This window comes from Geotrypetes seraphini, chromosome 4, assembly GCF_902459505.1.
Source record: "Geotrypetes seraphini chromosome 4, aGeoSer1.1, whole genome shotgun sequence".
Classification (NCBI taxonomy): Eukaryota; Metazoa; Chordata; class Amphibia; order Gymnophiona; family Dermophiidae; genus Geotrypetes; species Geotrypetes seraphini.
The window spans coordinates 289683632-289699100 of NC_047087.1; the positions used below are offsets into that span (position 1 = coordinate 289683632).

Consider the following 15469-nt stretch of genomic DNA (forward strand, 5'->3'; position numbering starts at 1 on the left):
AGGCAGGAACAGGAAGTCACTGTTGCAGTAAGAGTTCCGGGGCAGGCCGAGGTTAGACATCTCCACTGATGGATACAGCTCCGCGGCTATAACATTTAAAATAATAGCGATCCAAAGGGGGAGGGGAGAAGGTGCGAGGAAGTCTGGAGCTGCAGGGCCGACATTAGAGGGAGTAAGAGTTGATGGTGCCGCAGGGTCCCGCGGGGGGGTGGGGGGGGGGGGAGGAAGGAAGGAAGAAGAGGAACCGAAGCATGGCAATTGTGGGGAAGTGCAATCCCCCCAATGCGTCCCCTTACCTTACCTCCCCTTACCTTTGCGACGCGTGTGTGCGCTGTGAAGAGAAACTTTGCGCTGCGATGTAATATTTTGTGCGCGTGCGCAGGCCAGCGCACCTTAGCGGGAACACTGGTCACCACCATATCTCCACTCGACAAGGCCCCGTTTCGTTGTCTTCTTCAGGAGGGAGAGTTGAGAAAAAGACGGTAAATCATCTAGTCCTGAAGCTGGGAGCGAAAGTCTAACAAGCCCCGCTCTGCTGCCAGCGGCACAATCACGCTGGAACCGAAGGCAAGGCACAATGGCGTCCGGGATATTCAAAAACCTCCAAGGACCCCGCCCACAGCAACGCACTGGGAAAAATGTGATGACGTATGTCCCACAGGTGAAAAGATAAAAAGAAATATTTATTTAATATTATTAATTAAACGTTCTAAATAAGGGTATCATGATGTACTGGGCAGGGTTTATTTAGACCAGTGGTTCGTAACCTGGTTTCGACCGAACCCCAGGGGTTCGGTGAGTCAGTCTCGCGGGTTCGGCGGAGGTCAAAACACACCTCCAACTCATATAGCGCTTCGGTCACGTTCAATCATCTATCAGTTATTCAGTGATTTTGATCAAGACTGATCGTGTACTCGGTTTCTTGATCTATCAATCTGTAACTAACGTCTTATATACATCAATCAATTCCTGATCAAAATTTGTGATTTAACTGACAGATGATTGAACGTGACCGAAGTGCTTATGATTCGTAATGATACGCCCCGCTTGTCCATAATTGGCTGCAGGTGATCAAGCAACATCGCTTGGCCTATCTGTGCTGCAGGGGATTTGATGCGCACAGTAGTCGAATTGTAACTGTTGTGATGGTACGTCGTGTGATACCTATCTTAATATTTTAATCCCTTACTAACTATGTCGAGCAAAATATGAAAGTGATCGGACGAATATGTACAATATGGATTCACATAGTCAGCGTCCTAATTGTATGATTTGCAATGCCAAGTTGAGTAATTCTAGTCTAGCTCTGGCAAAACTAAGGGAATAAAGAAGGGTTTGGTGAACACGCATATGAAACTGGTGGGGTTCAGTACCTCCAACAAGGTTAAGAACCACTGATTTAGACCTTCGTGTCTGGTGCTTGTCACCTATGAATTCCTGCCCGGGGCTTTTTGGTCATTCGCAGGGATAATTGAGCCCGTACTGAAACCCCTTTATTTAATCTTGGAAATTTCAGTGCTGCTGACATCCTTGGACCGGGTTTAAAGGGAGAGTTTTACCAGTTTTTCAGTAGATTAATCCTCAACATGCTGCCTATATCTTATCTCTTGTTAAGCCATGATTCTTTTAGTACAGATAAAGAGAATGTAGATCAAAAGCCATGAAATAGCTTTCCACTTACCTTCCAAATCGAGACACAAGACTTCCAACTATCAAAGATCCTATCAACCCACCGATGGCAAATACAGAAGCAGTCAGAGAGTAGACTGGCACGAGTGGACTTAGAGTCCGTGACTGCTGATAACGAAAGAACCAGGTGGCATTATAGAATGCTTTTATATGCTGAAACAAAATGCAGGCATTTAAGAGCTACAGGTTGGATTATAGGGTGAACAAACCCAAAAATGACCTAATTCATGCTACTGAAAACCTGTTTCATTTTTGCAAATACTCAGATATAATCCTACAGTTCTTTTTTTTTTTTTTATATATTATTTTTTATTTTCAAATTTTACAGAAAGTGTACAACATATTAAAATACAATTGATGAATACAGAATATCACTTTTATATCTAATACATCATTTTTCTAAATGTATTTTTCCCCCTCTCCCTCCCCCCTCCCTTCTATTACTTTTCATATCTTATTTTTAATTTTCAAATTTTATATAAAGTGTACAAAGTATTAAAATACAATTGATGAATACACAATATCACTTTTATATCTAATACATCATATTCTAAATATTTTTTTTTATCCCCTCTCCCTCCCTCCACCCTTCTATTACTTTTCATTCATACATTACATATTGTATAATATATTATAACATATTATGTAGAAATTATTTTCATTACCCCCCCCTCTATGTGTGTCATAAAAAAGATATTTAAAAGAAGAAAAGAAGAAGAAAAATCCTACTATTTATTCATTGCAGTATTTTGTCAATGGCCCCCATATTTTTATAAATTTTATAAATTTATAAATTTCATAAAAAGAAGAATGCTGACATAATTGTCAAGTTCCTTTTTATTTAAAATTATATGTGTCTTAAAAAGCTTATTATTGAAACCAACAGATGGTTTAATGGAAATAGTGGTTGTCCAGAAATAGCTATAGATTTCAAAAGAATGCATTTAGGATATGAGAGGAAAGAATTTAAGACCAGGTTTCTCCTCCCCTCCCTCTACCACAGTTGATTTTTCAGTGATAGAAATCTTATGATATGACTTACTGCTATGTACACACCAGCCAATGTTTTTACAATGCTCTCATCCACTGTTGCTAGTTTAGGAATTAATTTGGGAGTTAATCCATCTTGAATTAGAATATGAAAACATTATTTCAGACATTTTTGCTATGTTAACTGCATAGGAAGCAGTCAAAGAAGCAGGGCTTCTCCTAAAATACGCCAAAGTAGAGAATGACACGGGCAGGATTAATTCGTCGAGGGTCCCTAGGCACACAAGTACACTGGGCTCCCCTGCCCCGCCCCACGCCACCATGCGCCCAGGCGGAAACAGGAAGCTGCGTCAGAGGAAAACTTTGGGCAAGCAGCACTGCTTGCACAATTACAGTTCCCATTGCCTTTCTTACCCACGTTGCTTGCTTGTCTTACTTTCCGTCGATGGGGGGGGGGGCCATGTTGCCGAGCAGGGGGGCCCACATTGCCGATCGTGGGGGGGGGGCTGCATTGCCGATTGATGCTGGAGGGGCCCATCGCCGTTTGGAAAAAACAATGTTGATGTTCTCCTTCATCGGGCCTCCCTGACCATTTCGGGCCCTAGGCACGTGCCTACTTGGCCTATTGGTTAATCCTGCCCTGGACACAGGAACAAATTTTTCCCTGTCCCCGCGGGAACTCATTTTCCAGTCCAATCCTGATGAGATCTTTTCCTGTCCCTTCCCCATTCCTGCAAGCTCTGTCTTCATCTGCACAAGCCTCAAACACTCTAAAATCATAAGTGTTCGAGGCTTGTGCGGTTAAGGCAGAGCTTACAGGAATGGGAAAGGGACAGGGACAGCAACAAAACTCATAGGGATGGGATGGGGAAATTGAGGTCCTATGAGGACAGGGAAAAATCTGTCCCCGTGTCATTCTCTATTCCAGGGGTGTCCAACCTGCGGCCCCGTGAAGTATTTTGCGCGGCCCTGGTCGAGGGCAATGCAGTGTTTTCCTCTGCTGCCCCAGGGTGTTTACCGTCTTGCCGGACCCCTCCTCTGACTTTCTGCAGCGTTTGTGCGGCCCCAGAAAAAAATTTCAGCCAATGCGGCCCAGGGAAGCCAAAAGGTTGGACACCCCTGCTCTACTCCAAAGCATACTGCAGCCTTGACACCTGCCCACCTTACCTGATCAAAGTACCGTATTTGCCGGCGTATAAGACGACTTTTCAGTACCTTAAAATCCTCCCCAAAGTCGGGGGTCGTCTTATACGCCGGGTACTGTTCTTCAACCGCCGGTGCCGGTCCGCAGAAAATTCCTGCCGGTCCACACAGGACCGGCGAGATGGACCCGTTAAATTTTCTGCCCCAATGGTGTTTGCAGAAATCTTCTGTTCCTCCCAGCCTCGGGCGATCAAGACAGGCGGTCATTCCCTCTGTGAGTCTCGACTATGCGGAAACAGGAAGTTGAAACAAAATAGGCGGGACTCAGAGAGGGAAGGTCCCGACGTTTGCAGCCTGTCTTGATCGCTGCCCCTGCTGAGTCGCCGAAGAGGGCCGCGGGGAAAGTGCAGGCAGAGAGAAGATGGTCAGCGTGCGCGGGGAGGTCAGCGTGTCGATTGGGGCCATCAGCAGCATTTGTGCTGAGTCTGCCCACGTGCAGGATGCGGCGGGTAGGGGCCTCCGACTCGTCTTGGGCGGCTGGGCCTGCGGTGCAAAGCTGTTTTTGCCGGCTTGGGGGGGGGGGGGGTCGCAAATCGGAAGAAGGGGTAGTCTTATACGGCGAGTATATAACAAACTCTATATTTTAACTGTAAAAGTTGGGGGGTCGTCTTATACGCCCAGTCGTCTTATACGCCGGCAAATGCGGTAGTCACCCCAACAACCATACAAAAAATAACCCAATGGCTCAACTATCACCTAAAAACTGACCTTTAATCCAAATCAGGAGGAGGAATTATTATAACGCCCATTCCCAAGAACCCAAAACTCAGTCGCTCTGATGTGACCAATTATCAGCCAGTAGCTTCCATCCCCCTATTTATCAAAATGATGGAAGGATATGTTACAGAACAACTCAAATGCTATTTACAACACTTCAATATCCTCCACCCTTCACAATTGCGATTCAGGAAAAATCACAGCACTGAGACAGTGGTCATGGCACTAGTAACATACTACTAAGCAAGGGTCACAGCACAATCATAATCCAATTTGACATAAACAGCACATTCAACCTAGAAGGCGTTGATCAAATGTCCGAGATCCTCAGTGATTTTGGATTTAGCGGCCCAGTCCTCTCCTGGTTTCAAGGCTTCCTAACCACTCCGCACTATGCTGTTCTTAAGGATGGTGAACTTTCTAACAGCTGGCACCCTCCCAGCAGGGTCCCCCAAGGATCACCATGTTCACCATCAGTGTTCAACCTTCTAATGCAATCCTTGGCAGCCAACCTAGATCTTGCAGGTTATCTTGTGTCTCATTTTTCTTTGAGTCACGCCAAAGAGACCACACGTAGAGTGCACTTGTTTTCATATCCCTCCGTAAAATCTTGTCGTTATAAGAAGTTCCTTGAGAGCCGCTAAATTGAATGTATGGCTTGGAAAAATTATGTTAGAGGTCTCTTCCTATCTTGATTTTAGACAATTGTTAAAGACTCAACTCTTTGATAGGCTGGTAACTTAATGCATTCTGCTTCATTTTTTCAATCAAGTTCCTTATATTCAACTTGATGTATTTTATCTGTTCTATGTATTACTTCTTTCCCTGCCATGTCGGTATTTTCTGCATTATATTGTAAATGCTTTCTGTCTTTATCTGTTTTTAAGTCCATTATTTTAATTTGTATTTTATGTGTATCCGATGTATTAGCTCACCTTGTTGTGAACCGCGCAGAACATTTTCAGTATGGCGGTATATAAGAATAAAATTATTATTATTATTATAACATTTCACCTATACAGATGACATAACGATCATGCTACGTGTAACGGTTGCATTAGCCAACACCTCAACACTGTCAAAATGGATTTACTTGTTGAATTCCGTGACCCCTATGGGTTTAAATGCCGAAATAGAATGGACTACACTAATATGAGGCCGATATAATGTTGAAAAAGGGGGGCGTGTTTAAAGCTAAGAGTGAGGTCATCACGTTCTAAAAAGGGTTTGGCTACTTAAATGTTTGAACGCCGCGGCCATGTTTCGTGGATTAAATCTATAGCGCGGGGAGCATGAGCTGTTTGATCTAAGGTAACTGCTAAACAAGTATTAATGTTTTGTACTATTTTTACTACTTTTTTCTAAAGCTAGATTTAATACTTTATATTATGTATTGCAGGGGGATTTCCTTGATACAGCCCTTAGGGGCGAAACGTAGGTCTACGTCGGAGTGCCTACCCCCACCCGCGTAGCATAAGATGAGTATATTTATTTAAGCATTCAAAATATTTAAAAAGTTATTATAAGAGGCCGATGACGATTAGGGGTGCCAATGCTCTGTATGATCTAAAAGTTTAGTGGCATACAGGTGGTACCACTGAGGTCTGTAAGCTAAAAAGTTTAAACCTGATAAACTATTTAAGACTCCTCAGTTGATGCTTATGTCCTTTTGACTAAGTGGAGGTCTGTAAATTAATAGAGCCGGTTGTTTGATTTGTAAGTTTAAATTAGGCATCACTGATCATGAGAGGCAATGCTCCCTGACTACCTAACATATATTCCACCAGAAATCTTTTCTACTTAAAATTCCCAGCGTGCAACAATATAAAGTCTACCAGGCAAATTATCTTATACATCCAATATCAATTAGCAAAATGCTGGAACCAACTACCACTCAGTCTCAGGTTCAGAAAACTTTTAAAAGCATTTCTGTACCAAGATAGGGAGCCAACCCTGAAGTAACTGAAATGCTAATTGTTAAAGCCCATTTCTAAACTGTCTAATGCAACTGTTGAGACATAACGATGAGCCAAAGATGACCTACTTGAACTTGTAACTATGTATTTGTAACTATGACCTAAATGTATTAATAACTGTACTTATCTATCTGTACTAGCAACTCTATTGAATGTCCATCTCAAACTGTCCATTATAACTTCCTGGGTAACTGCCGCAACCTCTTGTAATGTAATCCAACCTTGAACTGAATAGGTAATTAGTCAACTCCTAGAACCTTTCCTTCCAAAAATATTCTGATTCCTAAATAAGCATCTACCGTACTTCACTATCCAACAAACTTCTTACGTCATTGTTAGCTAACTTCTCGTCTGTAACCCGTATATACTGATATTCTCCACTGTATCCTGTTATCACTTGATTCTCTGATATGTAATTCTTATAATTGAATCCTCTACCACACCATGTAAAGTACATGAATTACTGTTATGTAATTTCTCTAGATAATCTTTGTTACGCAATTCTCTCGGTAATGTCCAGATCTCTTATAATTTGTAATCCGCCTAGAACCGCAAGGCACGGGCGGAATAGAAATCACTAATGTAATGTAAAGGTAGAAAAGAAAACCTGATAAGAAACATAACATAAATTCTGAGATTAAGTTCTGTGACAAGTAAAGCATATTTTAAAGACAAAAATGTCTTTATCCATGGTGTAGGCCATTTGATGTACTCAAACCACAAATACAAACAATGACTTTTTGTTATCTCAGTGTAAACTGGATTTAAATACACATAACCTTAAGAATATAAAATTCCTCAATTGCAAATGACTGAATATATCTGCTGATATTTGACTTGTGACATTTTTTACTCTCACAAAAAAAAAAAGGAGGGGGAGGGGCTTTAGGTCAGCTCAGGCTGTCCTGTGGAGACATTTTCCTCTTATGGTTTGTAAATTTCTGCAGATATCATTTAAGGTTCCTTTTATATAATTTCCAATTTAGGGTTTTATTTAATAAGCTGTGTCAACGTACTGCTGCACATCAACCAGCATCCTTATTTTGTTTAACATATTCTTGTGTTACTATTGATACCAAAAAAATGGCCTTTACCATGGAAAAACATTAAGGAGTTCACTTACACAGAGATTCATGCAAAACATCTTATTACTATTAAACGAGATGTAAGGGACGAAAGATGGGGCTCTGGCCTGATGACTGCTGCCCCAGATCTCCGGCTCATAGGGACACCTTGGTACATCATTTTTTGGAATGTTCACATGTAGGGCCCCTGTGGATTTCTGTGCTTCGGGAGCTGGAAAACGTTATAGGACTATCTATAGACTGGTCTTACAAGACGTTGCTGTTGGGTGTCACAGGTCCCCTGGTGGAAGCGGGTGTTAGCGACCCTGGACGGCGCTTTCTTTTAGTGGCCTTAGGAATCACAAAGAAACTAATTCTTCGCCACTGGATTGGTACAACGCGGCCAACAGTGCAACAGTGGCGGGCTCATATGTCTCTGATGGCTGGGTGGGAACGGCAGCATCGCCAGGGGGCAGCGAGCTGGAAATCTAGAACCTATTTGGATTATTGGAGCTCCTTTTACGGCTGGTTAGAGATCCCGGGTGCACAGGGTGGGGGGGAAGGGTTGGAGGGGAGGGTTTCATTTCAAAATTGGATCTGCATGGGAGTTGATATGTTGTGGATTTATTCATGTTTGTTCATTCTTTGCCTGCACCTTTGATTATTGTACATGATGTCCCTATTGTATGGTCATACTCTGTATATTCTCGTATGCATTGATCCTTTAATAAACATATTAAAAAAAAAAAAATGGATTAATGAACATCACATCAATATACACAATTTGCATTATGTAATTTAATGGTTAATCAAAAAACATACAGTATCTGAAGAGGTGTTGTTAACTTTTGTTTGAGTACTGGAAGGCTAACATGACTTCAGTTCCAGCCATAATAGTGGAAATAATTATAAAAACTAAAATTGTGGAACACGTAGACAAGCATGATTTAATGGGTTCAGCCAAGGGAGGTCTTGCCTCACCAATTTGCTTGACTTCTTTGAAGGTGTGAATAAAGATAGGGATAAAGGTGAGTCGGTTGACGTGGAAGACGACAGTGGGTAGTGGTTAATGGAGATTGCTTCGAGGAAAGGGATGTTACCAGTTGTGTGCCTCAAGGTTCTTTTCTTGGGCTTGTTCGTTTAAACATTTTTATTAAGCAATATTGCTGAAGGGCTGTCATTTAAGATTTGCCTCTTTGCAATATAATAGACATCCCGAATGGTGTGAATAACATAAAAAATACCTAGCAAAGCTTGAAGAATGGTCTGAAATTTCGCAACTAACATTTAATGCTAAAAAATGTAAGGTCATGCATCTGGACTGCAAAACCCCAAAGGAATGGTACAGTTTAGGGGGTGAAGAACTTATGTGCCTGATAAAAGAGCGGGGCTTGGGTATGATTATATGTGATGATCTTAAGGTGGACAAACAGATTGAAAAGATGACGGCGAAAGCTAGAAGGATGCTAGGTTGCTTAGGGAGAGGTATGGCCAGTAGGAAAAAGGAGGTATTGATGCCCCTGTATAAGACTCTGGTGAGACCTCATTTAGAATATCGTGTACAATTCTGGAGGCTGCACCTTCAAAAAGATATAAAAAGGATGGAGTCGGTCCAGAGGAAGGCTACTAAAATGGTGTGTGGTCTTCGTCATAAGGCATATGGGGACAGACTTAAAGATCTCAATATGAATACTTTAGAGGAAAGGCGGGAGAGGGGAAATATGATAGAGACGTTTAAATTCCCTTGTGGCATAAATGCGCACGAGTCAAGTCTCTTTCATTTGAATGGAAGCTCTGGAATGAGAGGGCATAGGATGTAGTTAAGAGGTGATAGGCTCCGGAGTAATCTAAATAAATACTTTTTACAGAAGGGTGGTAGATACGTTTAACAGTCTCCAGGAAGAAGTGGTGGAGACAGACTCTGTCTGAATTCAAGAAAGCGTGGAAGAGATAATGGTTACTGTGGATGGGCAAACTAGATGGGCCATTTGGCTTTTATCTGCCATCATGTTTCTAAGAAAGCTTTTGATAAAGTTCCTCATTAGAGGATCCTGGGAAAATTAGAATCATGGGATAGGAGGCAATGTTAAGTTATTTATTTATTTATTTAATTTATTTAGTAGTTATTTAGATACTTTACTGCCTATCAAGGTTATCTAAGCAGTTTACTATCAGGTACTCAAGCATTTTCCCTATATGCTCTGGTGGGCTAACAATCTATCTAATGTGGTGGATTAAGAATTGGTTATCAGACAGAAAACAGAAGGTTGGTTAAATGGCCATTTTTCTCAGTGGAAGAGAGTAAAAAGTGGAGTGCCACAGGGATCTGTTCTGGGACTGGTGCTATTTAACTTATTTATAAATGATCTGGAAATTGGAATGACGAGAGAAGTAATTATATTTGCAGATGACACTAAACTGTTCAAAGTTGTTAAAATGCTTGCAGACTGAAAATTTGCAGGCCGACCTTAGGAAATTGAAAGACTGGGCGTCCAAATGGTAGTTTAAGTTTAATATGGACAAATGCACGGAGGACTGCAAAGATCTCCCAAAAGACCTGACAGTGCTGGAAGAGTGGGCCAAAAAGTGGCAAATGAGCTTTAGGGAAATGCAAGGTCATGCATGTAGGGAAAAAGAACCCGATGTTTACTTACAAAATGGGGGGATCACTGCTAGGGGTGAGTAACTTTGAAAGAGACCTGGGAGTGATGGTAGACACATCATTGAAGGCGTCGGCGCAGTGCACCACAGCCTCAAGGAAGGCAAACAAAATGTTGGGCATCATTAAGAAGGGTATCACGTCCAGGACGAAGGAAGTCATCATCCTGCCACTGTACCGTGCAATGGTGCGCCCGCACCTGGAGTACTGCGTCCAGTACTGGTCGCCGTACCTCAAGAAGGACATGGCGGTACTTGAGAGAGTCCAGAGAAGAGCAACTAAGGGTATGGAGGAACTCTCATATACTGACAGACTGAAAAAGCTGGGGCTTTTCTCCCTGGAAAAGCGGAGACTTAGAGGGGACAGGATAGAAACCTTCAAGATCATGAAGGGCATAGAAAGAGTAGACAGGGACAGATTTTTTAAATTATGGGGAACCACCAGTACAAGGGGACACTCAGAGAAATTGAAAGGGGGAAGGTTTAGAACAAACGCCAGGAAGTTCTTTTTCACTCAGAGGGTGGTGGATACATGGAACACTCTACCGGAGGGTGTGATAAGCAGGAGCACGCTACAGGGCTTCAAAGAAGGTTTGGATAGGTACCTGGAGGACAAAGGGATTGAGGGGTACAGATAGGAGTAGAGGTAAGTTATAGGGATAGGAGTAGAGGTAAGTTATAGGGAGAGGATTAGAGGATTAGAGGCAGTAGAAAAATTAGACAGGGGCACTGTTCAGGCAATTAGGCCTGATGGGCCGCCTTGGGTGCGGACCGCTGGGCAAGATGGACCTCTGGTCTGCCTCAGCGGAGGCAACTTGTTATGTTCTTATGTTCTTAATGCAAAGTGATGCACATCAGGAAGAATAACCCAAATCATAGTTGCCAGATGCTAGGGTCCACCTTAGGGGTCAACGCCCAAGAAAAAGATCTGGGTGTCATTGTAAACAACACCCTGAAATCTTACACCCAATGTGTGGTGGCAGCAAAAAAAGCAAACAAGATGCTAGGAATTATTTATAAAGGATTGTAAACAAGGCTAAGACTGTTATAATGCCTCTGTATCGCTCCATGGTGCGACCTCACCTTGAGTAATGTGTTCAATTAAAAAAGATATAGCGGAACTAGAAAAGAGAAGGCTAAAGGGGAGATATGATTGAAGACTATAAAATTCTGAATGGTGTAGAATGGGTACAAGTGGATTGAATTCTTACTCCATCAAAAATTACAAAGAGTAGGGAAAACTCAATGAAGTTACAGGAAAATACTTTTAAAACCAATAGGAGGAAATATTTTTTCACTCGGAGAATAGTCAAGCTCTGGAACGCATTGCCAGAGGATGTGGTAAGAGCGGTTAATGTAGCTGGTTTTAAAAAAGATCTGGAGAAGTTCCTGGAGGAAAGTCCATAGTCTGCTTTTAAGACAGACATGGGGGAAGCCATTGCTTGCCCTGGGATCGGTAGCATGGAATGTTGCTGCTGTTTGGGTTGTTGCTAGATATTGTGACCTAGATTGGCCACCATGAAGACGGAATACTGAGATAGATAAACCATTGGTCTGACCCATTAAGGCTATGCTTATGTTCTTAAGTAATATCCTGGCTTGGGAGCCGCCCCCTCCCAAAATAAAATCCTTCCCATTACTCAAGTAGCAACAAAGGGTTATGTATGGCTGAATGAGAATCCTCCCCCTCACTCCATTCTAGATGATTAAAGATCCTACTGTGTCCTAATAACTACTTGCCTCCACCCCTACCCTCTCATGTACTCATTTTCTCCTTTCCCCTGTCAGGTTTATTCAGAGAAAATATTGCTTGCCCTAAGGCCCAAATTCCTGTGGATCAGATGAGAGGCTCCAGCCCTATGGTCCTGCTTCCAATCTACCCCTAGAATCTACCCACCTACCCCATCTAATGTTGGAAAAGGATCTCTTTGAGCAAGAGAGATACCTACTGTCTGCTACTTTGTGCCAATGCTCAAAGTGGCACTGACACTGATCTGATGCTTTACTTTGACCTTTACTTTGACTTTGACAGGAGGCCAGGTGAAGGAAAGAGGAACCTAGGGACAAATGTGTATTTTCAAAATTATTTTATGTATGCATTTTTTTTTTAAAAGATACATTACAGATTTACCTTGTCTGGTGAATTCACCACTGCCAGGTTGTAACCATAGAGCATAGACGATCCAAAGGAGGAAAGAAATGCAACAGCCAGAAGGGGAAATGTAAGATGCTGTGAAAACCAAGAAAAAGTAGTTCCAATCATAGCTCTCTCCTCATGCAACTTTCCTTTAATGAATCTGAAATGCTTTCTTGGCTGTCTTTGCCTTTTGGTTACTGTAATTCTTTCTTTTTGTCTTTGGTTGTGAAAATTAATTGATTTCTTATATTTTCATATTTCTTCAGGATGAAATATCAACACTTTATAAAACTACTCGTACATTCCTTTCTAGAAGTTATGTCATCTTATACTGTTTTATTTACTGCCTTCTTAAGCCAAAGTTCAACCCCAGTAATTTTCAAATAGGGACATTTTCAAAACACAGAGATGTCCAAAAAAATGGCATAAATCGGCACTTGGACGTCCTAAATCGCAAGGATATCCAAATACCGATTTTCAAAACCATTTTTCTGGATATCTTGTAAGGTGTCCTAGAACTAAGGGGAGGGGAGCTGTTCTGGGTGGGCTATGACTTGGACATCTTGCAGTAATAATAGAACCCATAGGAGCCAACTTTTCAAAATTATCGGGGGTGCTCAATATCTTGTTTTTCAACTAGATGGTAAGTGGGATCAAAAATGGAAAAATCCAACCATACACCGAGAAACCCACTCTCTAATACATAGATTTTTGGCGAAATGGGTCCCGTTGGGCTGTGGTTGCCTACAGCATGATATAGAAGATAAATGATTAAATTTATTTTCTTGATCTATGTTTGGAAGACAAATGAGTTTTTCCAATTTTTAGGAATATTTTAAATAAATAGTTTTATAAAAAATGAACACTAAAAATTTAGAATAGGAAGAAGGAGGTTATAAGGATCAATGATTGAGATGTGGAACCTTATAAGTCTTGACTTAGGTTCATTTACCAAATACCAAGCTGGTTTATGAGATCATTTCCATCCTTTTAATTACACCCTATGTGTTAGAGCAATGTTTTTCAACCTTTTTACACCCGTGGACCGGCAGAAATAAAATAATTATTTTGTGGACCGGCAAACTACTAGGACTAAAATTTAAAAACCCCGTTTCCACCCCATCTCTGCGAGCTCGGTCACCTCAGTAACTATAGAAAAATAGACAAATATAGTGCAAAATATAGACAGCAGATATAAATTCTCAAAACTGACACGTTTTGATCACTAAATTGAAAATAAAATAATTTTTCCTACCTTTGCTGTCTGGTGATTTCATGAGTCTTTGGTTGCGTTTCCTTCTGTCTGTGTATCCTTTCTTTCATTTCTTTCTTTCTGCACTCAGGCCCAAGAATTGTCCCTTTCTATTACCTCCCTCTTTCCTTCCTATGTCCTTATTGCCCTCAGTGCTTCCTTCCCATGTCTTTAGTGCCCCCAGTGCCTCCTTCCCATGTCCTTAGTGCCCCTTCCTATGTCTTTAGTGCCCCCAGTGCCTCCTTCCCATGTCTTTAGTGCCCCCAGTGCTTCCTTCCTATGTACCTCTCACTGCCTTCCACTCTTTGTCCCACCCCCACCTCTGAAGCCAGCCTGCCTGCCTGTCTACCTCTCTCCCTCCCTGGCCAAAGCCAGCCTGCTTGCCTGCCTATCTCCTTCCCTCCCTGCTGCGAAAAAAAAAAAAAAAAAGCCTTCCTCCTTCCTTTCCCTGGGTCGGCTGCTATCTTACCGCCCTGCTGCTGCTACAGCTAAAGCCGACACGAAGTCTTCTTTCCAACGTCAATTCTGACATCGGAGAGGACGTTCTGGGCCAGCCAGGCAGTGATTGGTGGCCCAGAACGTCCTCTCCGACATCAGAATTGACGTCGGAAAGAAGACTTCCTGTTGGCTTTAGCAGCAGCAGCAGCAGCAGCAGGGCGGTAAGATAGCAGCCGACCCGGGGAAAGGAAGGAGGGAGGCTTTTTTTTTTTTTTGCATGACAGGTAGAGACAGGAAATGATCGCCTGTCCCGTTGTCCCGAAGCTATGTGTGGGGACAACGGGACAGGAGGTCTGAAAACGGGACCTATAGTCACCTTAATCTTGCCGACCCTGCGCGGACCGGCAGAAATTTCCTGAGGACCGACACCGGTCCGCGGACCACCGGTTGAAGAACAGTGTGTTAGAGAGTGGGTTTCTCGGTGCCCAACCTGGACGTACCCCAGCCATAATCAAAGCTTTCCTAGAGGGAACATAGACGCCAGCAGTTTGAGTTGCATCTAAGTTCCACAAAGGTGTCCAAATTGGCAAGAAGACCACTAGAGGATTTAAGGAATGACCTCCCCTTACTCCCCCAGTGGTCACGAACTCCTCCCACCACCCAAAGATCGAACCCCCCCCCAAAAAAAAATCCCCATATGCTTCCCATCAGGTAATCCCGGCAGAGGAATTCCCATCAGCTAAGTTGGTTTTGGGGATTCCTGGCAGCTCAGCTGATGGGGATTCCCTCTGCCAGGATCAGCTGAGCCATGGAGCCCTACACCCCTTCCCCTGACATCTCTGGACCTTCCCGGACATCCCCTGACATCCTGGACCTTCCCCGACATCCCCGACCTTCCCTGACATCTCTGCCCTCCTTCCCACATCATCCCTTTGTCTGGGTTTTGAAAGCTTCCAACTAGCAGCAGCATTGGGATGGCATCTGCGCATGCACGAATGCAGTGCGGTGATGTCATGCACATATACGCATGCGTGTGACATCATCGTATCACACTAGCGCATGCGCAGATGCACTCCTGACAAGCAAACAGGTTGAGGGAGGATCTAGGGCAGAACAGGGCAGGGCTTGGGTGGAACAGGGTGGAGTCAGGCAGAAATGTGTTGGCCTGGGGCTGGGGCCATGGGTCCGAATTTTTATTACGGAAAATTTGGTAACCATAAGTTTGCTGTCCCAGACCTGCAAACTTACAGAGAAAAATATTAGGGGTAGTGCCTCTGAGCACAGCTTAAAAGAATTAATTCTTGATCACACCACCTATGTAGGGTTTATAAGACAAATCTGAGTC

The 15469-nt window shown here is 42.8% G+C and overlaps 1 protein-coding gene across 1 annotated transcript in view; it reads right to left on the reverse strand.

Annotated features, from left to right (window-relative positions):
- Window positions 1-15469, reverse strand: part of LOC117359760 (solute carrier family 2, facilitated glucose transporter member 5-like) — a 196937-nt gene that overhangs the window by 126233 nt on the left and 55235 nt on the right. Inside the window, exons 3-4 of the mRNA XM_033942979.1 lie at window positions 12429-12527; window positions 1682-1842 (exon numbers count right to left, since the gene is read on the reverse strand). Coding sequence (XP_033798870.1) covers window positions 1682-1842; window positions 12429-12527 — 260 coding nt within the window. The remainder of the gene's footprint in view (window positions 1-1681; window positions 1843-12428; window positions 12528-15469) is intronic.